This window comes from Geotrypetes seraphini, chromosome 4 (genome assembly GCF_902459505.1).
Source record: "Geotrypetes seraphini chromosome 4, aGeoSer1.1, whole genome shotgun sequence".
Classification (NCBI taxonomy): Eukaryota; Metazoa; Chordata; class Amphibia; order Gymnophiona; family Dermophiidae; genus Geotrypetes; species Geotrypetes seraphini.
In genome coordinates, this window is record NC_047087.1 from 175,366,953 (window position 1) to 175,393,904 (window position 26,952).

Sequence of the window (26,952 nt, forward strand, 5' to 3'; positions counted from 1 at the left end):
TTTTAATCAAATCTTATTAATTTATTCATTTTTATTTATTTTTCAAAATAAATTAAGAGACAATACTCATCTCATTATCAGAGCATAGCAGGGGTTCTTCACCGACATAGGCTATGTTTCGCCATATAAGGCTTTATCAAGGTAATCCCCTTTATTATGCCGATTCCACATGCACTGCCATCGTTATAGTTTGGTTCCAAACTATATATATAGTTTGGTTCCAAACTATAACGATGGCAGTGCATGTGGAATCGGCATAATAAAGGGGATTACCTTGATAAAGCCTTATATGGCGAAACATAGCCTATGTCGGTGAAGAACCCTTGCTATGCTCTGATAATGAGATGAGTATTGTCTCTTAATTTATTTTGAAAAATGAATAAATTAATAAGATTTGATAAAAAAATCTGACCGATGAAGACTTTAGTGCAAGTTATACTGTGAATGAAAACTTTCTCACAGTTTGTACTGCTGAGGTCATAAACGATTATATTAACTCTGATTGAGGCTTATGTTTTGATGCTTCTTGGATATAAAATAAGCCAGGTGTATACCTAGCAGGGCCTCCGCGTGTGCGGATCGCCAGACTTGATGGACCGAAGGTCTGATCCGGAGATGGCGCTTCTTATGTTCTTATTCTCTAGTCTCTATCATATCCCCTCTAAGTCTCCGCTTCTCCAGCGTAAAAAGCCCCAGTCTCTCTAATCTTTCAGCATATGAAAGGTTTTCCATACCTTTTATCAAACGCGTCGCTCTCTTCTGAACCCTGTCGAGTATCGCCTTATCCTTCTTTAGGTACGGCGACCAATACTGGACGCAGTACTCCAGATACGGGCGCACCATCGCCCGATACAACAGCAGGATAACTTCTTTCGTTCTGCTTGTAATACCCTTCTTGATTATTCCTAGCATTCTATTTGCTTTCTTAGCAGCCGCTGCGCATTGTGCCGATGGCTTCATTGTCATGTCCACTATTACCCCCAAATCCCTTTCTTGGGAACTCTCACTCAATAACAGCCCTCCCATTGTGTAGCTGTACCTCGGGTTTCTGTTTCCTACGTGTAAGACTTTGCATTTCTCTACATTGAACTTCATCTGCCATCTCGTCGCCCACTCCCCTAGTTTGTTTAGGTCTCTTTGTAAATCTTCGCAGTCCTCTTTAGTCCTAGCCCCATTGACTAGCTTGGTGTCATGTGTGAATTTTATTACTTTGCTCTTCGTCCCCATTTCAAGATCATTTATAAATACATTGAATAGCAGTGGTCCAACCACCGACCCCTGCGGAACACCACACGTGACCTTCCTCCAGTCCGAGTAGTGGCCCTTCACTCCTACCCTCTGCTTTCTGCCCGCTACCAATTCCTGATCCATTTGTGTACATCTCCTTCTACCCCATGGTTCTTTAGTTTCCGAAGTAGGCATTCATAGGGTACCTTGTCAAAGGATTTTTGGAAGTCTAAGTATACAATGTCTATGGGGTCCCCTTTGTCCATCCGATTGTTAATTCCTTCAAAGAAGTGCAATAAGTTCGTCAGGCATGATCTTCGCTTGCAGAATTTGTTTTCATAAGTTTATGCCTCTCTAGATGCTCCTCGATGCTATCTTTTATCAGCGCTTCTGCCATTTTCCCCGGAGCCGAGGTCAGACTTACAAGTCTGTAGCCCCCCGGGTCACCTCTCGATCCCTTTTTAAAGATGGGCGTAACATTGGCTATCTTCCAATCCTCCGGGATCATGCCTGTTTTCAGGGATAGATTACAAACCTGCTGTAGTAGTTCTGCTATTTCCTCCTTTAGTTCTTTCAATACTCTAGGGTGGATTCCGTCCGGGCCCAGCGATTTGTCAGATTTTAACTTTTCTATCTGCCTGTGTACATCCTCAAAGCTTACTTCCATGGATGTTAATTTCTCTGCTTGGTCTCCTTTGAAGATTTGTTCAGGTTCCGGTATGTTGGATGTGTCTTATTTTGTAAATACTGACGAAAAGAACATGTTTAGTCTTTCCGCTACTTCTTTCTCCTCTTTCACCACTCCCTTCCTATCTCTGTCATCCAGTGGTCCAACCTCCTCCCTAGCTGGCTGCTTCCCTTTAACATATCTGAAGAACGGTTTGAAATTTTGTGCTTCCCTGGCTAGCCTCTCTTCATATTCTCTTTTTGCTTTTCTAAACAAGAGATGACATTCTTTTTGATACTTCCTGTGTTCATTCCAGTTCTCGGTTTTGCCCTTTTTCCATTTCTTGAATGAATTCTTCTTATCCCCTATCGCTTTCTTCACTTCTTTATTTATCCACGCGGGTCTTTTGTTCGGCTCTTTTTGCACCCTTTTCTGAATCTGGGGATATACCAATTTTGCGCCTCGCTTACCGTGTCCTTGAATAAAGACCAGGCTTGCTCTACAGTCTGCCATTTCTTTGTGTTGTTCCTGAGTTTCTTCCTTACCATTACCCTCATTGCTTCATAGTTTCCTTTCTTGAAGTTAAAAGTTGTCGCTGTGGTTCTCTTTCCCTTTGGTATTCCTACTTCAACTTTGAACTTGATCATGTTATGATCGCTGTTTCCCAACGGTCCCACTACTTCCACGTCCTTTGCAGGTCCTCTTAGCCCATTAAGGATTAGATCCAGAGTGGCATTTCTCTCGTCGGTTCTCTGACAAGCTGATCCATGAAGCAGTCCAGGAATCCGGTCTCCCTAGTGCATTTTGAGTTTCCAAGACTCCAGTCTATTCCGGGATAGTTGAAGTCTCCCATAATGATCGTGTTACCGTTTTTTGCATTCCCTTTTCATCTCAGTTTCCATTTCTTCATCAGCAGTTTCGTTTTGCCCAGGTGGACGATAGTACAGGCCCATCTTTATCTCGGGCCCTTTCTTTCCTGGTATTTTAACCCATAGCGATTCCAATTTGTTGGTTGTCGCTGCTGTGTCCACTCTGGTCGAGTGTATGCTTTTTTTTATTTATAGAGCTATTCCTCCACCTTTCTGCCCTAACCTGTCCTCGCAATAGAGTTTGTACCTCGGCAGTGCTATGTCCCATTTGTTTTCTTCATTCCACCATGTTTCGGAGACCCCAGTGATGTCTAGGTTCTCAGTTTTGGCCATGACTTCTAGTTCCCCCATTTTGTTCCTTAGGCTTCTTGCATTAGTATATATGCAATTTAAGTCCTGGTAATTTTTTGTCTTCATTTCCTTTACCTGTGCTTCGATCTTTATTTTCTTCTCCTGTGCTACAATCCTCTTATCCTCCTCCTCTTGTTCAATCCGCTCCTGTGTTTTGCCTGTTGTTTCTTCCCAGCATTTTTCCCTCATAGTATCTTCACAGGATACCTTTTCCCAAATCGTCGACACTTGGTCTACTGTCGGCTTTCCCCTTCTTCTTAGTTTAAAGTCTGTTCTATTCCTCTCTTGACGTTGTTTGCCAGAAGTCTAGTTCCCGCCGCGCTCAGGTGTAGTCCTTCTCTCCTAAAGAGCTTGCTCTTGCCCCAAAACATTGTCCAGTTCCTCACAAAGTGGAACCCCTCCTCCTCACACCATCTCCTCATCCATGCATTTATTGATTGTAGTTCTGTCTGCCTCTTCACATTTGCCCTCGGTACTGGTAGGATCTCTGAAAACGCTATCCTCTGAGTCCTCATTTTCAACTTCCTTCCCAGAATCTTGAACTGTTCTATCAGTGCACTTCTGCTGTAGTCCCTCCTGCTGACATCATTTGTCCCGATGTGGATCGTTACTGCAGTCTCTTCCGTCTCTGCTCCTTCTAGGATCTTTCCAATTTTGTCCACGATGTCCTTTGTTTTCGCTCCTGGGAGGCAGGTCACCAGTTGATCCTCTCTCCCACCTGCTATGTGGCTGTCCACTTGCCTGTCCACTTGCCTCCCACTAGGATCACGGACTTCCCCTTCTTCAGTTTTTGCTCCGGTCGCAGGTCTATGTCCTCGGTGTGCTTAGCTGCTTCTTTTTCTGGGCATTGACTAGACTATTTCTCTCCTTCCTGCGGGATTCCTCTGTGGGTATCTTCTTTGGAGTCGTCTTCCACTTGTACTCCCTTCCATGTTGGCGTGTTTTCATCTTTCCTCTGATGTTCGTGTTCTTCCACGCTCCTCCTGTAGGCCTCCTCAATGAATTCCTCAAGTTCTCTGACTTCTTCCTCAATGTGTCTCCCTCTCATGAAGTCCTCCACTGTCCTGAGTGGATCTTCTGTGATGTAGAGTCCTTCCAGTTCATGAATCCGGTCTTTCAGTTGCCTGACTTCCCTCTTCAAGCTTTTCAGCTCCTGACACCGACCGCATACATATGACTGCCTCCCCGAGGGAAGGTAGTCATACATATGACAGTCTGTGCAAAACACTGGAAAGCTCATCTTCCATTGCTGTCCGCCTTTCTGGAGTACTCTCTTTTCTTTTGCTGGTTCCTTTTTGCTTGTATGAGTGTGTGTTCTCTTCTGTGCCTGCTGCTTGCTACTTCCTTATTCCCTAGTTATATGTTTCTCCCTGTATCCACTCCTAATGTGCCACGTTTGTCTAGTGTCGACTAGTGTTGTGGTGTCCTGTGTTGATTGGTGTTCCTAAACTTAGGATAGCAGTTTGAGTGTGTCCTGCTGTTGTTACGTATATATGTGCACTTGGTTGGTTGGTTGTTGGCTTCCTTACCTTGATTGCCCCTCCTTGGTGTACTTGAGTGTGATAACTCTGCCCTTCTTGAGGCCCTTCGCAAAGGCGCTCTCGCTAAGGCGAGCACCTTTGCCGCTTGCCTTCGCCGCACACCGAACGGCTGCGCGCCGTTGGCTCCTCCCCTTTTAAGGAGGAGCTCAGATGATGACTCCTCTGATGCTGTGAGGGTGGGCGGAGTTTACTCTCGCCGCTGCCCCCTGGATCTCTCTCTGCTTCTCCTCTCTGCCTGTCTCTCTCTGCTCCTTTCTCCCTACTGCTGGCTCTCTTTCTCTCTATCTGCTCCCTGCTGTTTCTCTCTTTGTGCTGGCTCCTGCCTTAGTCGGCCATTGGCTCCTCCCCTTTTAAGGGGAAGCTCGGATGATGACTCCTCTGATGCAGTGGGGGTGGGCGGAGCTTACTCTCACTGCTGCCCCCTGATTTCTCTCTGCTTCTCCTCTCTGCATGTCTCTCTCTGCTCCTTTCTCCCTACTGCTGACTCTCTTTCTCTATCTGCTCCCTGCTGTTTCTCTCTTTGTGCTGGCTCCTGTTTTGTGTAGTTTAATTTTGTGGTTACCATTGTGTATTATTAATAGGATTAAATTGTGTGTATATGAAAAATTAATGGAAGAAATGGCAATTTACAATTAGTACGATTATTATGGGGGTCTGGGGCAGAGCTTGGGCAGGTCTGAGTCAGGGTCTAGGGCGGAGCTTTTGGGCCCCCAAACAAAAAAGCATACCGCTGCCTATGGAGTCTATTAATTCCTGGAAGGATTCTGTGATCACCTTCAAAAAGCGCTGAAGGCATAAACAGCCAGGGCACAGTCAGATCCTCCCTGAGATCAGGCCTCCAACAGATTTATACAGATGATTCTGCTACAGAGGACCCTGACTGGGAGAGTAAAGGCAATGAAATAGAGCCTATTTTGTCCCAGTCTTCCTGACTGAACCTCCCCATTTTGCATGGCACTGTTGCTGGGGAATTGTGCTCTTGGAGGATGAACCCCTAGCTCTATCAGAGCCACGATCCTCAAGAGTTCCATGCAGTCCTTGTTAATCGTGTAAGCTTCAAACATCAGAATTAGCTGTGAACACTCATGAGCTCCTTTATTGGTTTTGCGGCCACGTCACAACTGTGATTCACCAGGGATGCACTTGTGCTGCTCCCCGGTTCAAATCTGGACTTTTTTTTTCCTGGCCCTCAGATCGACTGGACACTTGCACTCCAAAGGGACCATAGGAGACTAGGTCAGTAGCTCCCGCACTCCTCAAGTGCTTCGCAACATGTGGAACCCAGACCATCCTCAGACAGCCATCCATTGCAAACCTGGCCTGCGGAGTTAATCACACCTGTTTTTAAGTAAAATCAAGGTGTTTTGAGGCAGTGAGAGGCTTTTATTTTCAAATCTGGAAATCCAAGATGGCCACCAAGGCAGTGATTTTAGTGCCAAAAATGGCCCACAGAGCTACACTGGGGACTAAAAATTAGCGATTTAAAGATTTTAGAGGTGGAGGGACCTAACTCCAACCCCAGAACACCTTCAAAAATCAATTTTAAAGGCAACCCCCTCCCCTGATTTTGTTTGCAAGGCTTTCAGCCTGTCACTCACTGTGCCGTTCTGTGTGCTGGTAACTGCAAGTGTGGAAGCTACAAAAAAGACTGAATTTAATTGAAAAGAAACATGAGCAGAAAAAAGCAGAAAAGACAGGCTCCTACCATCTCACTTGTAGAGAGACAACTGAGGAATTGGAGAACAGCCCAGAAGGATAGGAGGCAGAGCAAAAGAATGCTAATGAAGCTCCCTACAAGAATTCTCATGAGAAGGGATTGACTGCCCAAAGGTTCAGGAATAGATTGTCTTTCACACTAGACATTATCATATAGTGTGTTCTATTTTGAATTGCTTTGATGTTATCAAATCATCTGAGACATTGCTGATATAAAAATGATATAAACATGCATCTGCAGTGGAAAGAGGGATCATAAGATATCCACTCTTCATTGTAAAAAACTGATCGGCGTTGAAATATCAAAGCAAGCACTTCCTGTAAAGCAGTGGTCTCAAACTCGTGGCCCGGGGGCCACATGCGGCCCCTCCAGGTACTATTTTGAGGCCCTCGGTATGTTTATCGTAATCACAAAAGTAAAATAAAACAGTTTCTTGATCATATGTCTCTTTAGCTATAAATTACAATATTATTATTAAGACTTAGCCAAAAGGAATGATTTATAAACTATAAAGAGTTTTACCTTATGCAAAATTGTATTTCTTTAATAAGACATTAACTATTTTTTCTGCGGCCCTCCATGTACCTACAAATTCAAAATGTGGTCCTGCAAAGGGTTTGAGTTTGAGACCACTGCTGTAAAGACACATGTAGTGCTGGCCATTCCCAAGAGAAATGACTGGCATCATCAACTCAGAGTGTTCATAAGTCCAAGCCTTCAGGGTAACAAACAGGCAGCATTTGTTTTGCATCTGTCATGGCCCTAGGGAGATACCTAGGGCCGCCTAAGCTCACCCAAGGCCATTTCCAGGCAAAACAATGCCCACACCCACACCCAGCCTTGGGTAACCTTAAGTGTCCCAAAGCGTCTCCCTCAACTGAGACAAATGCCTACAGTGTAAGTGGCCTGCCTCGTTTTTTTTTTTAATTGAAAATGTGCATCCTGATTGTCTGGTTAAACAGTGGTAGGATGCCTACCACCGCCTACAATTGGGACGCCATTTATAGAATCTGCCCAAAAATTTCCATCTTATCAATATTTATAATCAATCCATTAGTAAAAATTGCATAAACTAGATGTGTACCAATTGCTTGGCAACATTAAGCTTCTATCATATTCACAATGGAATCAAAAGCAGGCAATAATTGGATAAAAGAAACTAAAGAGTAATATTTCTTTTACAGTCTTATTTTAAACTACTGCTGGTGTTACCTTGTTTTCATCTGGAGTGAAGAGTATACGAAATGTAGATTGCATGCCACAAGCCACTTTAGTGCTTGGATCAGTGGGGCTTATAATTTTAAAGTAAGGTGATATCTCCTGGATAACTTTTACCAGCCGGGGAATCTATATTGAACATAAACATACACAGTAGTTTGTAACTGGGATTTTTTTTAAAAATCATCTTTATTGGTATACTGTTGAGATGGATAACCTGGACATACAGGCCTACCTTGTGGACCTAAAAATGTACACCTAACTATGTAACCTAACTATGTAACCTTGTGTATGCTGGACACTACAGACCTATATTTTCCCATAGCCAGGCCCGGCCTGTACCTTTCTGTCTGTGAACACATGTATCCTTTGCAATGCTAACCCAGCTGACCTCTGCTACAAAGTTTTTGTCTCCATTCCCTGCTGGGAGGATATTTCTCCAAGGTTCTGCTGAACTGTTATCAGTGCTGTATGACTTCATATGCCAGGCACCCTGGAAAGCCATAAAACATTTATAATGAGCAAGGATCCCTGCAGGACGATGTGGGTGTAGCAAGATGAGAGAACTCAGTACCAAAACATTCTCTGAACCAAGTTATGGGAAACAAGCAGCTGGATTGTTGAAAGGTCTCCTTTGCCAACTTTCAGCATACAAGGAAGGACACCATCCTGAAGATGCACAGAATTGTAAAACAACTAATTAGCATCTGCAAAGTGATAATGATCTCAGAGCTGGAGAAAGAAAGTTCACCAAGAGTTCTCTGTTTCTGCAAGCCCCCCCCCCTACTGGGGAGGGTGGGTGGGAGTGAGAGAGGCATGGACTGAGAGAAGGAATAGTTAGGTGTACATTTTTCCAATAGGGGGGTCACATGACCAGAATTCGGGGATGTACTTTTTGGAACAAAGGAAGAATTTCTCTGTATAAAAAACATGTGCATCACAGATAGGGCCAGAGAGATTCACTTACTTATGCTACGGGGAACTGCTAGCCCCCTGCTAAGCATATGGGTGAAGTTCTTCTCTCCATTGCATATTCTGAACTGACAATATATTTATTTATTTCTGCTATGTTTGCTGCTATAATTTTGTAAGCCATTATACTAACAATAAACAAATATTGTCTGTTTTGGAAGATACAATGCCGTCTCGTAGTTATTCCTATGAGGTAAACAAAGCAGCCTTTACTTCACTGTACATCCAATAAAACAGTCATCATAGAACAAAGATACCATATTGGATTTTCTTGACAATATGTAATTGGGATATTTTATATAGGGTTGATAGAGTAAAAGTAAATGCAGAAAAGTAAGGAGAATTTTAACTTATAATCCGTTTCGTTTTAAGTTTTTTATTCATTTTTTCATATAACAAGTGTACCATATAAATTCATACAATTTCATTAAGTACACACTTGATATTCTTTCATGTATTACTGTAAATACAACGTATCATTATATACTCTGTTACTATAATATTTAAACATTATCTAATACTTAATAAGTATATCAATTACTCAATTATAAACCCTTCCCCTCCCCATACTTTGAAAATTGCATACAATAAAACAAAATATAATGATAAATTATTTATATTATGTGATGATAATGCTTGAGTACCTGATTGTAAAAACCGCTTAGATAACCTTGATAGGCGGTATATAAAATCCTAATAAACTTGAAACTTGAAACTTGATGAATAAAATAAACCCACCCACCACCCCCCTTATCAAATATCTTATTATGGGAAAATTGTATCATTCATTGCAAAAGTTTGTTAATGGTCCCCAAATCTTCTTAAACTTATCTATATAACCTTTTTGTGTTGCAAATGTACGCATACCATATATATATATATATATATATATATATGGCATACTGAATTCCACCAAAAGTTATAATTTAACCTGTCATAATTTTTCCAATTGTATGTTATTTGTTGAATTGCTACTCCAGTTAATATAAATAAAAGTTTGTTGTTATTTGAAGAAATTTGACTCTGTGCTCTCATTGCTGTGCTAAATAAAATCGTATCATATGTCAAGGCTATCGGATTCTCCAACATCCTATTTATTTGAGGCCAAATTGATTTCCAAACTAATAATATGAATGGACAATAAAATAAAAAATGATCTAATGTCTCCGCCTCAAGATGACAGTGCCAGCATCTATTAGACTTAGAGCTATCAAGTTTTTGTAAACGAACAGGGGTCCAAAAAGCTCTATGTAAAAGAAAAAACCATGTTTGTCTCATAGATGCTGAGACTGTACATCTTAACCTCCAAGACCACAGTCGTGGCCATTGAGATGCAGTAATCTGATGCTTAATCTCAATGCTCCAAATGTCTCTAAGACCATGTTTTTGTTTTTTATTTACAAATCCAGATATTAATTTATACCACATTGCGGCCTGGTGACCCATAGAATCCATTTGAAAACATAAGAATTCCAGGCTATGATAATTATTAAGATTTTTCCATTCAGGGAAACCCGCCTGAATGGCCTGCTTCAATTGCAACCACCTAAAATATTGCGATTTATTTCAACCAAATTAATGTTGCAATTGTGAAAACTCTAGCAGTTTACCTTTGTTCATTACATCTTCTAAAGTACGAATTCCAGCCATCATCCAATGTTTCCAGATGATTTTAAAACCGCCAACCTTGTTCTTGGGGTTTAGCCAAATTGAGTTGTTGATTTATTTATTGGAATAGGAGTTAGACTACTTATATACCTTAAAGTTTTCCAGGTATCAACAAATATTTTATGTTCCTTATATAACCTTGGCATTTGAATACTAATAACATGACTAAGACGTAAAGGAAACATGAGTCTCCATTCTAACCAGAACCAATCTGGTATATTATCAATGGGCTCTGGGAGGATCCAATACATACCTTGATGCAGAATATAGGCCTGATAATCTCCTTCACCTGTTGTATAGCTAACAATAAGGGTTCCAAAACAATATCAAAAAGCAAAGGAGACAAGGGACAACCTTGTCTAACCACCCTCTGCAAAATAAACCATTCTGAAAAAGTATTATTAATATACAATCTAGCAGCAGGGGAGCTATACAACGCTTTTATTATTTGTATAAATCCTGAACCTATACCAAACCAATCCATTGCCTGATACATGAAGGTCCATTCCACCCGGTCAAAGGCCTTTTCTGCATCCAATGAAACAGAAAAGGCCGATCATTAATGGCATTTGTCAAATATAACATGTGAAATGCCAATCTAGTATTATGAGATGAGTGTCTTTGAGCAACGAATTAGAGAATGACACGGTGACGGTTTACCCGCGGCCACCGCATTTAAGCCGCGGGTCACCGCCGAAAACGGGGAAGAAAACTAGCAGTCGCTGCGGTGACGGGGACAAGGCCATTCACCGACCGCGGAAACGGTGAACAGGTTTGTCCCCGCGGGCCAATGTACCCCCTTCTAGGAACCGCTATTTACCGTATTTTCACGCATATAACGCGCTCCCACCCGCACCCGCGATCGGAGCAAGAGGGAGCCCAAGCCCTCTTGCCCGGCCGACTCCCCGACATCCGATACATCCCCCCCCCGGCAGGACCACTCGCACCCCCACCCCGAAGGACCGCCGACTTCCCGACAATATCGGGCCAGAAGGGAGCCCAAACCCTCCTGGCCACGGCGACCCCCTAACCCCACCCCGCACTACATTACGGGCAGGAGGGATCCCAGGCCCTCCTGCCCTCGAGGCAAACCCCCCTCCCCCCCAACGACCGCCCCCCCCAAGAACCTCCGACCGCCCCCCCAGCCGACCCGCGATCCCCCTGGCGACCCCCACGACCCTCCCACCCCCCTTCCCCGTACCTTTGGTAGTTGGCCGGACAGACGGGAGCCAAACCCGCCTGTCCGGCAGGCAGCCAACGAAGGAATGAGGCCGGATTGGCCCATCCATCCTAAAGCTCCGCCTACTGGTGGGGCCTAAGGCGCGTGGGCCAATCAGAATAGGCCCTGGAGCCTTAGGTCCCACCTGGGGGCGCGGCCTGAGGCACATGGTCGGGTTGGGCCCATGTGCCTCAGGCCGCGCCCCCAGGTGGGACCTAAGGCTCCAGGGCCTATTCTGATTGGCCCACGCGCCTTAGGCCCCACCAGTAGGCGGAGCTTTAGGATGGATGGGCCAATCCGGCCTCATTCCTTCGTTGGCTGCCTGCCGGACAGGCGGGTTTGGCTCCCGTCTGTCCGGCCAACTACCAAAGGTACGTGGAAGGGGGGTGGGGGGGTCGTGGGGGTCGCCAGGGGGATCGCGGGTCGGCTGGGGGGGCGGTCGGAGGTTCTTGGGGGGGGCGGTCGTTGGGGGGGAGGGGGGTTGGGGTCGAGGGCGGGAGGGCCTGGGATCCCTCCTGCCCGTAATGTAGGGCGGGGTGGGGTTAGGGGGTCGCCGTGGCCAGGAGGGTTTGGGCTCCCTTCTGGCCCAACTACCAAAGGTACGGGTCAGGGGGGTGGGGGGGTCGTGGGGGTCGCCAGGGGGGGTCGCGGGTCGGCTGGGGGGGGGCGGTCGTTGGGGGGAGGGGGGTTTGCGTCGAGGGCAGGAGGGCCTGGGATCCCTCCTGCCCGTAATGTAGTGCGGGGTGGGGTTAGGGGGTCGCCGTGGCCAGGAGGATTTGGGCTCCCTCCTGGCCCGATATTGTTGGGGAGTCGGCGGTCCTTCGGGGGGAGGGATGTATCGGACGTCGGGGGGGGGGGCATCAGGCTTTCAGGATGGGGACAGACCTTCAAGGGGGGACAGTGCAGGGAAGTCAGGGAATTTATATTAATTAATTTTTTCTCTGCGTGTTTTGTTTTTGTATAGTTATTAACTAATATTTAACTAAGTTTTAAAGTTTTAAAGAATGTTTCCTTTATACGTAAATAAAGAAAAGTGAATGGGATTGCAGTGGCGGTGATGGGGCGGTGAATGGGGTGGCAGTGGCGGTGACGGGGCGGTGAAGAGGATGGTGAGACGGGGACGGGGCGGTGACAGGGATGGTGAGACGGGGACGGGGCGGTGACGGGGATGGTGAGACGGGGACGGGGCGGTGACGGGGACCAATTTTTTCACCGTGTCATTCTCTACAACGAATCCCATTTGATGCATACCTATAATGAAAGGGAGAGCTTTAGCCAATCTTAAAGCTAATGTCTTAGCTAAAATTTTTCCATCTATATTTATTAAAGAAATAGGCCTATAATTTGAAACCAAAGTGGGATCTTTATTTGGCTTAGGCAAAACTATAGTTAACGATTCTGCCATAGTGCCTGTAATACAACCTTTATTTAGTTGAGTCTGATATAAATTTTAAGCATTCCTCTGGAGTGACCCCACCAGACGGTCCCATCGTCCCTTGAAGTCGGGCGTAGTACTGGCCTCAACTACCTGACGTGGAAGACCATTCCATCGATCAATTACCCTTTCGGTGAAGAAGTATTTCCTGGTGTCTCCATGAAATCTTCCCCCCCCCTGAGTTTTAGCGGATGCCCTCTTGTCGCCGTAGGACCCATAGGATAAAAGATTTCTTCCTCCACCTCAATGCGGCCCGTGACGTATTTGAATGTTTCTATCATGTCCCCCCTTTCTCTGCGCTCTTCTAGAGAATATAAGTGCAGTCTGTTCAGACGTTCTTCAAATGGGAGATCCTTGAGTCCTGAAACCATCCTAGTGGCCATTCGCTGAATCGACTTCATTCTCTTCACATCCTTTTGACAATGTGGCCTCCAAAACCGAACACAGTACTCCAGGTGAAGTCTCACCATGGATCTGTATAACAGCAGTATAACTTCAGGCTTTCGGCTGATAAAGCTTCTTCTAATGCATCCTAGCATTTGTCTAGCCTTTGCTGACGCTTTCTCCACCTGATTGGCAACATATTATCCCTGATGATTACTCCAAGTCCTGTTCTGCTGCAGTTCTTGTTAGCTTTTCACCATTCAGGGTGTACGTTCTGCATGGATTACCTTTACCAAGGTGCATTACCTTACATTTCTTACCATTAAAATTCAGTTGCCAAGTACTGGACCATTGTTCTAGTAAAATTAGGTCCCGTTCCATGGTGTTGGGCATGGTTGCGTCATTAGGTGCTGCTGCGCTGCCCACAACGTTGCATAGTTTAGCGTCATCAACGAATAATGTAATTTGCCTCGAAGTCCCTGAGGCAGATCCCTTACAAAGATATTGAATAGTACTGGGTCTAAGACTGAGCCCTGCGGTACTCCACTGGTCACTTCCGACATGTTTGAGGGAATACCGTTCACCATCACCCTGGTCTCATGGACTGGATGGAAGAGCGGGCCGCTGGCTGGGATGGTTACGCTCAACCTAAGCTCGATCCTATTTCCTTTTATGATTTTTTTTTTTTTACACCCAGCTAACATGACATTGCATTGTTTTTCCTGGAATATAAATGGAGTTTCGTCACCTAATAAGCGCCAAAAGATATTGGTGGCCTTGAACTGCAATAAAGCTGATGTAGCATTTTTACAGGAGACCCACCTGTCCACCAGTGAGCATGCTAAATTTGGTAAATGGTGGGTGGGGCATACAATTGGAGCTGTGGATCACTGACGGGCTGGGGTCTTGATTTTGATACGTAAAGGTATCTCTTGTGTGATCCATCAACAATGAATTGACCAGTAAAACTGCACCAAACTTTTTGAAATGTTCAGAAACGCAAAGGGGTTTTGGAGGTGGGGGACCTGAACCCTAATCCCAGAAACCCTCAAATTTGGGATTTTTTTGATCCACCCCGATTCTCCCATAGGAATCAATTGGGGTTTACTCAAAGTTCTCTGATGGTGCCTGCCTGCAACTTCTTCAATGCAGTTGAAAAGGTGGAAAGGACTTTTCTGCCTCAGATACTTCCTGCGACTCACTAAAACCAAGGAATCTTCAGGCTGCAAGCTGGACTGACATCGACTTCCACCACCAGGGATCTTGAAGCATGATGGGGGTGGTTAAATATGCAGCTGGCACCCTGATACCCTGAGGACTCTTACTCAGGGTGCCCACAGCCTGCGCTCAAGTAACTGAGAAACTCAGAAGGCAAACTGGCTCCCAGGGGAATGGACCCTGACCCTGAGAAACACAGCAGGTTGTCTCTCCAGATCCATTCAAAGACTTTACCTGCAGAGCTGCAGTCCGACTCAGCGGAACCTGCATCCTTTCCCAGACAGAGAATCCTCCAGAAGGGGATTTCAGGGCACGGAAGCCTCAATAAAATGAATTTTGGATGAGAAAAAGAAAAAACTAAGCAAAGCAGATCAGAAACACCTCTGCCCAGTTCCCTTGTAGAAGAAAAACTAGAAGGGCCGGGCTCTGCCTCCATAATGGCAGGTATTCAAAGCTAAAGGAGGAAGATTCTCAAAATTCACCGTGCCTTTATTGATGGTCGCTAAACCAATTCCAGCCGGTTTAGTGTAGAGGTATTCTACCGGTCAATTCTCAAAAGGACTCACCGTGATCTTTTCCGAGTTTCTTTGAGCTTCCACCTCTTTGAGAGTACTTTCAGCTCCTAACTCCTTTCACCTTGGGTTCTGCATCCCCAACCCTATATGTCATGTCTGTCTGTCCAAGTTAGATTGTAAGCTTTTCCGAGCAGGGACTATCTATAAATGTCAAAATGTACAGCGCTGGAAGACTTTAACTCTGCCATGCAAATATATTACAATGATGTCATTAATATTTAAACAAGCACTCCAGGCAATTCTCTATTATCGCAGGGTGATTTCCTAACCAGGCAAAATTTTCTGGCAAGTCTGAGCTGTTGTAACCTTACTTTCAGTTTAGTGCCTGAGAACTGATTGGCTCAGGTATTGACAAGAAAGTAAGGCTTTAAGGCTCAGACCTGCCAGAAAATTTTGCCCTATTCCTCCGACAAGCCCCAATACTCTTGGCAGGAAGGACCCACTCCCTCCTGCTGCCAGTAATTCCCACCCCCCGATACCCCCCTTCAACAACTCCCCCAGCAGGAGGGATGTCCACTCCCTCCTGCTGTCAGTGATTCCCCCCCCACACACACACCCTCCTGCTGCCAGTGATGCCCACTCCCCCAACAGGAGGGATGCCCTTTTGACATGCCGCCAGTGATACCCACCCCCGACCCCCCCGTATCTTTTAGCCGTGTTTCTCAACCTGCGGTATGCGAACCCTAGGAGGTGCATGGACCACTTGTTGGGCCGATTCCTCCCTGCCACCGGCCGTCACTGCCCTAAATTTAGGGGTTCCAACAGTTCAGTGCAAAGCTTTACAAATGATCTAAAATGTGGCTGCAAGGCTAATTTGTGGAGTTAGAAAATTTGACCATATAACACCTTGGTTGAAGAAATTGCACTGGTTACATGTGCGATTACGCATCATTTTCAAAACATTAAGCTTGATATTTAAAGTCATTTACCATGGGATTCCTCGGTATCTATCACAAGCTATGGAAATTTACCGACCGCTCAGAACTTTCTTTTAGCACAAAATGATCCATTGAAACTCCTTATTTAAAAAAAGGGGGGATGCTAATTATACTTTTCATATATTAGATACATAAAAAGTACTTGTACTGATTAGTCACTATGGGAAAGTTCTCTCATACATATCCGTTCCCCCTTCCAGTGATCTGACATCTCTCTTCCCTTCTTCCTTTCTGGACCCCTCCCAGTCCAATATTTCTCCCTATTTCCCCTCCACCAATCCAATCCAACACTTGCATGCTTCCCCAACCAACATCCAGGGTGCATCTTTCCCACCCCCTCTACTACTACATCCAACATTTCTCCCTCTCTCATCCCTCAAATCATATGCAGCATTTATCACCACTGCCCACCAGCCCCATGGCCATTCCTATCACCCCTCTCCAGCACCATGCCACATCTATCCCTCCATCACTCTGTCCACTATGTCCATCATTATGTCCCACCTTGCATCCCCTCTGTTCACTCTCCACCACCATATCTAACTTAATAAAGTAATCAATCTCATCCTTCTCCCCCTCCCTGCCTTCCAGCATTTGTCCTCCTTATTGTTGAACTGCACTGGTCCTTTGATCCTCAGCCCCCAGCAGCACTCCTCACAATGGACAATGCAAGCAGCTACCCACATGCTGCACGTGGCTGACCCACAAGCCTCCCTCCGACGTCAACTGTGATGTTGAAGAGAAGGCTTCTGGGTCAGCCACTTATGTGCAGGGCCTGAATCAATTGCTGCGTGCACCGCCCACCAAAGGCTGAAGACCAAAGGAGAGTGTGGCTCCAAGGTTGTCACATTGTGTCGACTTCGGGGCAGGATCGTGAGATCACGGGTGGCAGATGCCGCCTCTATGGATGGGCGGGATTTAGTGGGACTTGGAGATCATGCCGCGTACCCCCAATAAGCGGCCCGCGTACCCTGCATTGAGAAACACTGATATAGAGGTATCTCCATTAGAGGAGTCTATCCCAAGTATTTTTAATCTAAACTGAGGAATTTCAGAGGCAGATGGAGGCTTTTATTCAAAATTGGGAAAATCCCACAGCAGCATGGTCAAACTAAAAATTGCCTGGGGAACCCCTCTAAAGGATCAAAAAATTCTGAGAAGTTTTTGGAACCCTAGCTACAGCCCCCCAAACACTTAAAAACAGCAAAATCAACCCCCCATTCCTGATTTTCACATAGACTTTGATAGGTAGTATTCACTGTCTATGCTGGGTTAGCCTCCTGCAGCTGTCACAGAAGCTGGAAATGGAGAAGACACTGCCTCCTGTTCAGCAAACCATGCTGGGATCTTCGGGCTGCCAGTCAGACCAAAGCTTGACTGAGACTTCAACCCCTACAGATCCACGCACGAGTGAGGAAGTAATTTACGTAGCTGGCACCTGTTAAGCCCTGCTGGTCTGAAACCGGGGCCAAATAGCCTGCACTCAAGCACCTAATAAACCAAGATATGAGCTAGCTTCAAGGGGAATGGATCCTGAGCTCCACAAGATCAAATGCAGGTCAGCTGGACAGGAACCCCGATGGATGCCTTGACAACTGATCCAGAGTCTGCGTTTTCTCCCTGGCAGAGCTGCCCTGGAGTCACCAGGGACTTTTCCAGCACCGAAAAGCCTCAAACTCTAATAAAAAAAACCCCAAAAGAATAAAAGAATATCAGAGCAGATCAGAATCACACTTTCTCAACTAGATAGCAGAAGGAAAAAACTGAAGGGGGCTCTACAGCACCAGAGAAGGAGGTGGAGCTGAAGAATGTAAACTTCATCCTTCTACAATCGCCTCGCGAGTAGAGGAATATCACCTATTGTCAGAACTCATATGTCATTTGTACTAAAAGTGACATTGTATGTGTTAACATAGAAACATGATGGTAGATAAAGGTCAAATGGCCTATCCAGTCTGCCCATCCATAGCATCCACTATCTCCTTCTCTCCCTAAGAGATCCCACATGTCTGTCCCATGCTTTCTTGTATTCAGACACAGTCTTTGTCTCCACCCACCCACTTTACTGGGAGATTATTCCACACATCTACAACCCTTTCTGTAAAAGTATTTTCTTGGATTACTCCTGAGCCTATCACCTCTTAACCTCATTTTATGCCCTCCAGAGTGAGAGGGAAAATTGGGAGCTTCCTTTCAATTGAAAAGGACTCATCTCATGTGTATTTATGCCACATCGGTATTTAAATGTCTTTATTATAGTTCCTCTCTCCTGCCTTTCCTCCAAAGTATACATATTGAGATCTTTAAGTCTGTCCCCATACACCTTATGACGTAGACTATCAACCATTTTAGTTACCTTCCTCTGGCTTGACCCCATCCTGTTTATATCTTTTTGACAGTGCATTTTGCTCCTGTTCCACCCTAATTCTACCCCCCAGCACTATTTGTAAAAGCTGTGTTGGTTAGAAAGCTCTTCTAAGGCACTACCTAGATAGTGTTGCAGAAAATTAACTAAAAAGGGGCTTAAAAAGGGCCGCTGAAAAGTTCTCAGCCCAACCAACGAAGTTGGAAATCTCCATCAAGGACTATACACTTAATCCAGCGATTTTCCAATTTTTTCATTCCGTATTTTCCAACGGAACAAAAAAGTAGAAAATCACTGGACTAAGGGGCTCATAATCGAAACAGAAAAACGTCCAAAAACCGGCCTAAGTCGGCACTTGGACAAACATTGTCCAATTACGTCCAAGTGCCGATAATGAAAACGGGTTTTGGACTTATTTCTAAAAGACCTAGGCCTTCATAGTGCCGCTGAACGACCAAAGCTAAACAGGGCGTTTCAGGAGGAGTGTCGAGGGCGGGAGTTGGGCGGGACGTGGGCCAGCTTAGACTTGTCGTACAGCATGTATAACCGAAAGTTATACAGCCCAGGATAGATGGAACTTGGACGTTGTGACTTAGACCATGTAAAACATGGTCTAAGTCACAAAAACCCACCTAAAGTCACCAGATAAGCACTGCATACACAACACAGACCCCTACACACTACCCCAGTGATCACCGACCCCCCCCCCACCCCCATAAAAATATTAATCACACCTTTAAAATTCAGCCTCCAGACTATCATCATCTGGCAGCCTGGCATAGGAAAGCCTAGTCGTCCAGCACAGAGGCAGCTTAAGCTGTCTTGAGGGTGGGTTAGGGACTCATGGAGAGGAGGACCTATGCCCATAAGTCCCTATAATCACTGCATTGATACTTAAACATGTGCACTCCCCTATACATCCCCAAAACCCTTTTTTACTGGCATATAAGTGGCTCCTGCAGCCATAAGTGCTATTGGGGTGGTAGATAAGGGGGTCTAGGGGATTATAGAGGTGGTTTGGGGGGCTCACCCTGCTCTATAAGGGAGCTGAAATGAGATGAAGACATGGCACCCTTTTTGTGAAGTTCACAGCAGTGCCCTGTAAGGTATCCCACTATTTAGTTGCCATGTCTGGGTGTTCAGTCCATCACTTTGCAGACCCTTCCCATGTCCAACAGGGCTTGTTCTAGGCTTTTTTGACTTGGACGAAAATGTGGTATAAAGATGGACTATTTAGCAACTTGGACAATCAGATCTGCAGGACGTATAATTAGACGATTTTCGAAAGAAAAAATATTTGGGATGTATTTTTCGAAAATGTGTCCTAGGCTGGTTTTTTTTACTTTGGACAACTTGCGGCTTAGACGAAAATGGACTTAGATGTCCCTTTCGATTATGCCCCTCCACGTGTATAGCCCTTGATGGAGAGACTGCCCCAACTTTGTTGACTGGGCTCAGAACTTTTCAACAGCCCTTCATATCTATTTACCAGCAGCTGATCTCTGCACCAAAGAGCTTCAATGCTCTGCTTTGTATGCAAGTAAGATCCTTTCCTTTGCCCCAATAAGGGACATGCTTCCAGGGTTTACAATATACCCGTCTATTCTCTGAGCCCATAAAGATGAGACACTTCATATAGATGTCAAAATTCATGGTCTTCTACCACAGGTTTGTGCAGAATTGAAAACCCAGCTTTGTCTGCACCATAGTCCCATGATTCTCAAAGGAACAAGATAAGTGAAAGTAAAAGTAGTAAAATACAAAATGGGTAAGAAGAAGACAGCACCACAAAGTTCAATATAAAGTAGAAAAAAAATATCTTTGTAAACACACCTGACTTGGCCATGTTTCACCTACTAAGGTTACATCAGGGGTCATATGGACTTACACAAACAAAATGGGTACTCAAATATTCTTCCAGCTCAAATAAATGTACAACAAACCATAACGTCTTGCTCAAATAAATGGATACTCAAATGTTCTTCCAATTCAAATAAATCTACAGCATATCTACATTGCAATAAAAACCACTGTTTCACCAGAGTAGTGTACTACTCTGCCATTAAAGTGAATCTTCATATTGGGCTTAGTGGTGCTGTCTTCTTGTTTCCTGTTTGGACCAGTAGCATGTGGAAATAGCAGTGGAATAGCATGTGGAAATAACCGTGGAAATAGCAGTGCATGTTAAGAGCTTTACACTAGTTCTAAACTCTAGGGGAGCTGAACTGTCCTGGAGCTCTGCAGTGATATCACGCACTTGCAGGCCTGATTCAATCCTGCTTGTCAATCAACTATATAATAAGTAAGTTTAACCTATAAGCCGTTTTGAGCTCTTTGGGGACAATGGGATAGAAAATGAATTAAATAAATGGAGAAAATCAAATGTGGGAATTGCACTTTCAAATTTCCAAGCCTATGTTTTACAAAGTAAAGGGCAATATTGCAGACTGTTAGATTTTCAACAGAAATGGTTCCCTTTGAAAATCAGCTGAAGACCTGTACCTGCAAGTTACTGGCCAAAACTGAAACTTCTTTTTTCAAGGACATTCTTCTCACAATGATACATACCCTGTCTTCATTCCTCAGAACCAACGGTACTTCATATGTCTCATGCGGAACATAATTCTGAAACACTATCTCTGATGGGAAAGGTTGGAATAAAGTCTGGTCTACATCAACTGTAGAGAACTGAGAAACAAAAAAAGAAAAACTATTAGAGCTACAACCATAATATTCAATGGGCTCAGCATGAATTAATGTTGGCATGTATGTCTTAGGACCAGTAATCAATTAAGTCAACATTGCATATACTAATGGTATGGATCCTAAAGCACAACTGTGAACAATAAGATTCTAATGACAGCATACGCTCACTGTGCTTATACCTTCTTGAAGGAGGACAATAGATATTTTATGTGCAAACATTTTTATTGAGCCAACAAAATATAAACAGCATACAGAAAGTCAAAACTATTTTCTCCAAATCACCACAATTCCCAAACCCCCCCATCCCCCCCACCCACCCCACCCGGGCAGCAGCAGTGACAACAAATATCGAAGAAATTACACAGGTGATAATTAAACAAAGAGCATCTCACTTATCCCAGAGTTGTCTGCGAACAAAGGAAGTGAAGGTCAAACTAAAAGGATACCAACATTGACGAAAAAGTCTGCCTGCCTTAGCTGACATATCCACTATATCTCTGCGTTCCAGCAACATTTGCTGTAACATTAATGCTCTCCACTGCTGAACAGACGGGGGTTGAGAGGAGAGCCACTGCAACAGAACACATTTCCTCCCCAGCAATATAGTTCTCTTAAGAAAAGCCGCACAGCCCGGTCTGGGTGGATGAAAACGCATCTGTAGAGTGATGAGAAAACTCGGATGAAGTCTCCAGGAGCATCCCCAAATCTGGGCCACTGCAGATATCAATTGTAACCAAAAGGCAGATACCAGAGGACAAGTCCAGAACATATGTCCAAAAGATGCCAAGGGGTGTTTGCATTTACCACAGCCGGGCTCCTCACTAATCCCCATTACATGAGCTCTCTTGGGTGTTTAGAAGGCTCTCAAGAGAAATTTATAATTGTGTTCCTGTTCCACTGACGAGAGGTGCAAGGTGTTCCCCAAGCAAAGTCCCTTGCGAATCATGTCTGCAGTGATGGGCACCAGCAAATCCACTGACCATTTCCGGGCCAAGGCTTGAAAGTCTATTTCTCCCGAGAGTTCCAGTAGCAACCCATGATATATTTTCAAGGGTATGGGTTCCTGTGCCGTCAGTCCAAGCACTTCTTGCAGTTTAAGGTAGGCCTCCTCACACAACACCGCCGGGGTCAAGTTCCGCAAGTAATGATGTAGTTGTCTGTATGCAAACCAATCTGCAGCGGTTAGATGGAACTGTGTTTGCAGATCAGCAAAGGGAATAGGAAGTCCCGTGCAAAACACGGTCTGTGAGATGTACTGGAGCCCCACTGAAATCCAGCGATGAAAGGGCCCAGAATCCAAGCCAGGTAGAAAGTCTCCGTTGCCGGCAATGGGCAAATAGGACGTTACCCTGGAGTTAATCTTCAGCATTTTACACAGAGATTTCCAAGCCCTACGCATGGCCTGTAAAAGTGGATGTGAGTGGAGCAGTGGCAAGTTTGGCAAGTGGAGAGCATGCAATAAATAACTAAAATGATAAGGTTTAAAACAATAACATTCAATCTCAGGTATAGAAAAGTAGGTAGTATCACAGAACCAATCATGGATATGTCTGAACTGGCAAGCCAGGTTAAATCTAGAAACACTCAAAAGACCCAACCCCCCTTTCATACGAGGTAACATCAACTTGGATAGGGAGATCCTAGCCCGCTTCCCCTGCCATAGATATGTATTAAGGTGGGAGTTATGTTGAGATACATGAATGGGAGACAGCATGATAGGAAGCATCTGTAATACATAGAGCCATTGTGGTAAAATCATCATGTTATAGAGGGCAATACGGCCAGAAAGAGACAAGGGAAATCGCCTCCAGTTAGAAAGGGTAGTCTCCGTACGGCGGAGTAAAGGTAAAACATTTGCAGTGTACAGCCTATCTAGATTCTGAGGAATAACCACCCCCAAGTAACGCAAGGAGGGAGATGCCCATTGCAAAGGAAATTCCCCCTGCCAACCCTGACGTACTGCATCCGAAGTCGGTAAAGCCAAGGATTTCTGCTTGTTAAGAATTAGACCGGAGTAAAGATGAAATTCATCCAGGAGGTCTAGCGCTCGTGACAAGGATCGGTGAGGGTCCCCCAAAGTGAGTAAAAGGTCATCAGCAAATGCCAGTACCCGCAACTGGGAAGAACCCTCAGGCAATCCCACAATCTCATCATCCCTCTGGAGGGTACGCAACAATGGGTCCAAATACAACAAGAAAAGCAGGGGAGACAATGGACATCCCCGCCGTGTCCCTCTACCTACAGGGAAACCGAGAGAGCGCACCCCGTTAACCAATACCGATGCAGTGGGACCCGAGTAAAGTGTACGAAGCAAAGCCAAATAACTGTCCGGAAGTCCTATGTGCTGTAATACCTGAAACAAATACTGCCAATGAACCTTGTCAAAAGCTTTCGCCGCATCCAACCCAACTAGAAGTCCAGGACATTGTGTTTGTTGTGCCCGAGAAAACGCCATCAACACTCTTCGAACATTCAATACCAAATGCCGCTCCCGAACAAAGCCCACCTGCTCAGGCACTATGATGGTGGGCAACAACGGCGCTAACCTGTCTGCCAACACGCGCGCTAAGATTTTTATATCAACGTTCAATAGAGAGATCGGACGATAGGATTCAATATCAGTGGGCGATTTAGATGGCTTCGGAATCAAGGTAATGAGGGCGTCGTTCGCATAACTAGGGAATGTACCGCGGACTTGAACTGCCGAGTAGTAATTCAACAAGGGCCCCCCTAAGACGGATGATAAAAGCTTATAAAACTCCGGAGAATAGCCATCTGGCCCCGGAGCCGTGCAAGTCTTCAAGGTTTGTATCGCCCGCAACACCTCCTGTATGTGCAAAGGCCTATCCAATCGAGATTTCTGGGCTTGTGTTAATTTGGGCATCCCCGCATCCTCTAAATAGTCACACACATCGGGACCCATATAAGGACCCGGGGAAGCATAAAAGGCCTCAAAATAGGTTTTGAAACAATCTGCGATCGCCACCGCCTAGGTCAATATCTTCCCCGTGTGCTCCCGAATCATGGGAATATAACTAGATCCCGTCCAGCTCTTAGTTACGGATGCTAGCAATTTCCCCGCCTTGTTGCCATGTTTGTAAAATTGAAACTTCCTAAAAAATAACAATTTTTTTGTACGTTCATGAATAAGGGTGTTTAACTCGGCCAAAACCGTTTTATACATATCATTAGCAGCCACTGACGGGGAAGTCAGCAATTCACGTTTTAACTGCCGCGAGTGACGCTCAAGTTGTACAATGCGATATGCTATGCGTCTGGTCCTAGAAGCAACGTAAGCGATAATATCCCCGCTTAACACTGCTTTTGCCGTGTCCCAAAATAATATAGGTTATTCTATATGTTGCGCATTAAAAGAACAATAAGCATCCCATTTGTTCATCAGATATTCCCGAAAATGCTTGTCATCAAGCAGGTATGCAGGAAATCTCCATCCCATCCCCGAACTTACAGGACCCCCCACCGCAACATCAAGCCAAATCATATGATGGTCCGACACCTCAAGAGGGCCAATGGTAGCCTCCGAGACCTGAGCAAACAGCGTCTCAGATAGTAACGTATAATCAATTCTAGAGAAAGAGCCATGTGCTCTAGACTGATGAGTGTAATCTCTCTCCGTGGGATGGAGTAACCTCCAAGGGTCCACCAGCCCCAGGGCTCGACAAAGATAAGGAATGCCCTTGGTTTGCCTCACAGATGATGCCCCCGTACCCCCAGAGCGATCCATGCCCGGGTCCACTACCTGGTTCAGATCACCTACTACAATCAGGGGGCAATCTGAATCCTTTAAGCAGATATTAACCAAATTTTGAAAAAATGAGTGTTGATATCCGTTAGGGCCATATCCCACTAAAAGCCTAAAAGGTCCTCCCGGTCCAACCACCCTCACCAAGAGATAGCGACCTCGGGGGTCATGCCTCAGAACCCGGACTGAACACTGCAGGCCCTTCCTAATTAAAATAGCCACCCCCGCCTGCTTCCCGGGGGAGGAGGCAAAATGTAAATCCCCAACCCAACCCCGTCTCAATTTCTGGTGTTCTAGATCAGTGAGTCTGGTCTCTTGTAGACAAGCTATGTCTGCCGAGTGATGTTTCAATTGAGACAAAATTTTTGTGCGTTTAGTAGGGGAAGTAATGCCCGATACATTCCAGGAGAGTATACGCAATTTCCTGTCACCCATTAGGGACCACCACCCGTCCCGCCATTGCAAGTAAACTCTCCAATAAACAGAGTCCAAGGGCGCCCAGCCTCACCCCAAGACTCACGCACACACACCATTCAGACATCATCACCAATTTCAAAAAAATTAACCCTCGACAACCCTGAAAAAGATTTATATACTGCTCCAATAAAAGCACTGCTGCCACCCAGGTTTCCCCCTCCCCCCAAATCCCGCCAACAGCCCCAAAATTCCCCCACATGTGGGAGCAAACAGGTCACCTAAGACGCCTCGTCCAGGGCTGCCCCGACCTATTAAATTGTATGCCCCTAAGGGCCCAGATGACAATGTCCCCCTGCAAATAAACTAGAACAGGCAAATTTCTGAATCAAACCACGTATCATAGCCAATGTCTGCTTAATCAGTCCTCTCCCGAGCCCGGGCTACCAATAAGCTTAATGAAGGTTGCCGCTTCTCATAGAAACATAGAAACATAGAAATAGACGGCAGATAAGGGCCCACGGCCCATCTAGTCTGCCCACCTTAATGTCCCTCCCCTACCTTTGCTCTGTGAATAGATCCCATGTGCCGATCCCATTTGGCCTTAAAATCAGGCATGCTGCTGGCCTCAATCACCTGTAGTGGAAGACTATTCCAGCGATCAACCACTCTTTCAGTGAAAAAGAATTTCCTGGTGTCACCTCGTAGTTTCCCGCCCCTGATTTTCAACGGATGCCCTCTTGTTGTCGTGGGACCCTTGAAAAAGAAGATATCTTCCTCCGCCTCGATGCGGCCCGTAAGATACTTGAACGTCTCGATCATGTCCCCCCTCTCTCTGCGCTCCTCGAGCGAGTATAGCTGTAATTTGTCAAGCCGTTTTTCGTATGGTAGATCCTTGAGTCCCGAGACCATCCGGGTGGCCATTCTTTGCACCGACTCCAGTCTCAGCACATCCTTGCGATAATGCGGCCTCCAGAATTTCACACAGTATACCAGGTGGGGCCTCACCATGGATCTATACAATGGCATAATGACTTCCGCCTTACGACTGACGAAACCCCTTCGTATGCAGCCCATGATTTGTCTTGCCTTGGACGAAGCCTGCTCCACTTGATTGGCAGACTTCATGTCCTCACTGACGATTACCCCCAAGTCTCGTTCTGCTACCGTTTTTGCTAGGATCTCGCCATTAAGGGTATAAGACTTGCTTGGATTCTGGCTGCCCAGGTGCATAACTTTGCATTTTTTGGCATTGAAGTTGAGTTGCCATGTCCTAGACCATCGCTCCTGTAGGAGTAGGTCGTGCATCATGTTGTCGGGCACTAAATCTTCGTCTGTTGTGCATTTGCCCACTACATTACTCAGTTTGGCGTCATCGGCGAATAATGTTATTTTACCTCGAAGCCCTTCTGCCAAGTCTCTTATAAAGATGTTGAATAGGATTGGGCCCAAGACTGAGCCCTGTGGTACTCCACTAATCACCTCCGTCATTTCGGAGGGGGTGCCGTTCACCACCACCCTTTGGAGCCTACCTCCAAGCCAGCTCCCAACCCATTTCGTCAATGTGTCACCTAATCCTATAGAACTCATCTTGCTCAGTAACCTGCGGTGTGGTACGCTATCGAATGCTTTGCTAAAGTCCAGGTACACGATGTCCAGGGACTCCCCAATATCCAGCTTCCCCGTTACCCAGTCAAAGAAGCTG

General features: G+C 45.4%; 1 protein-coding gene across 8 annotated transcripts in view; it reads right to left on the minus strand.

Annotated features, from left to right (window-relative positions):
* Window positions 1-26,952, minus strand: part of HYDIN (HYDIN axonemal central pair apparatus protein) — a 1,718,235-nt gene that overhangs the window by 1,626,784 nt on the left and 64,499 nt on the right. For all 8 annotated transcript variants that reach the window (XM_033943280.1, XM_033943278.1, XM_033943277.1 and 5 more), the window contains 2 exons: window positions 20,933-21,052; window positions 7,585-7,719 (listed from right to left, as the gene is read on the minus strand). In XM_033943280.1, coding sequence (XP_033799171.1) covers window positions 7,585-7,719; window positions 20,933-21,052 — 255 coding nt within the window. The remainder of the gene's footprint in view (window positions 1-7,584; window positions 7,720-20,932; window positions 21,053-26,952) is intronic.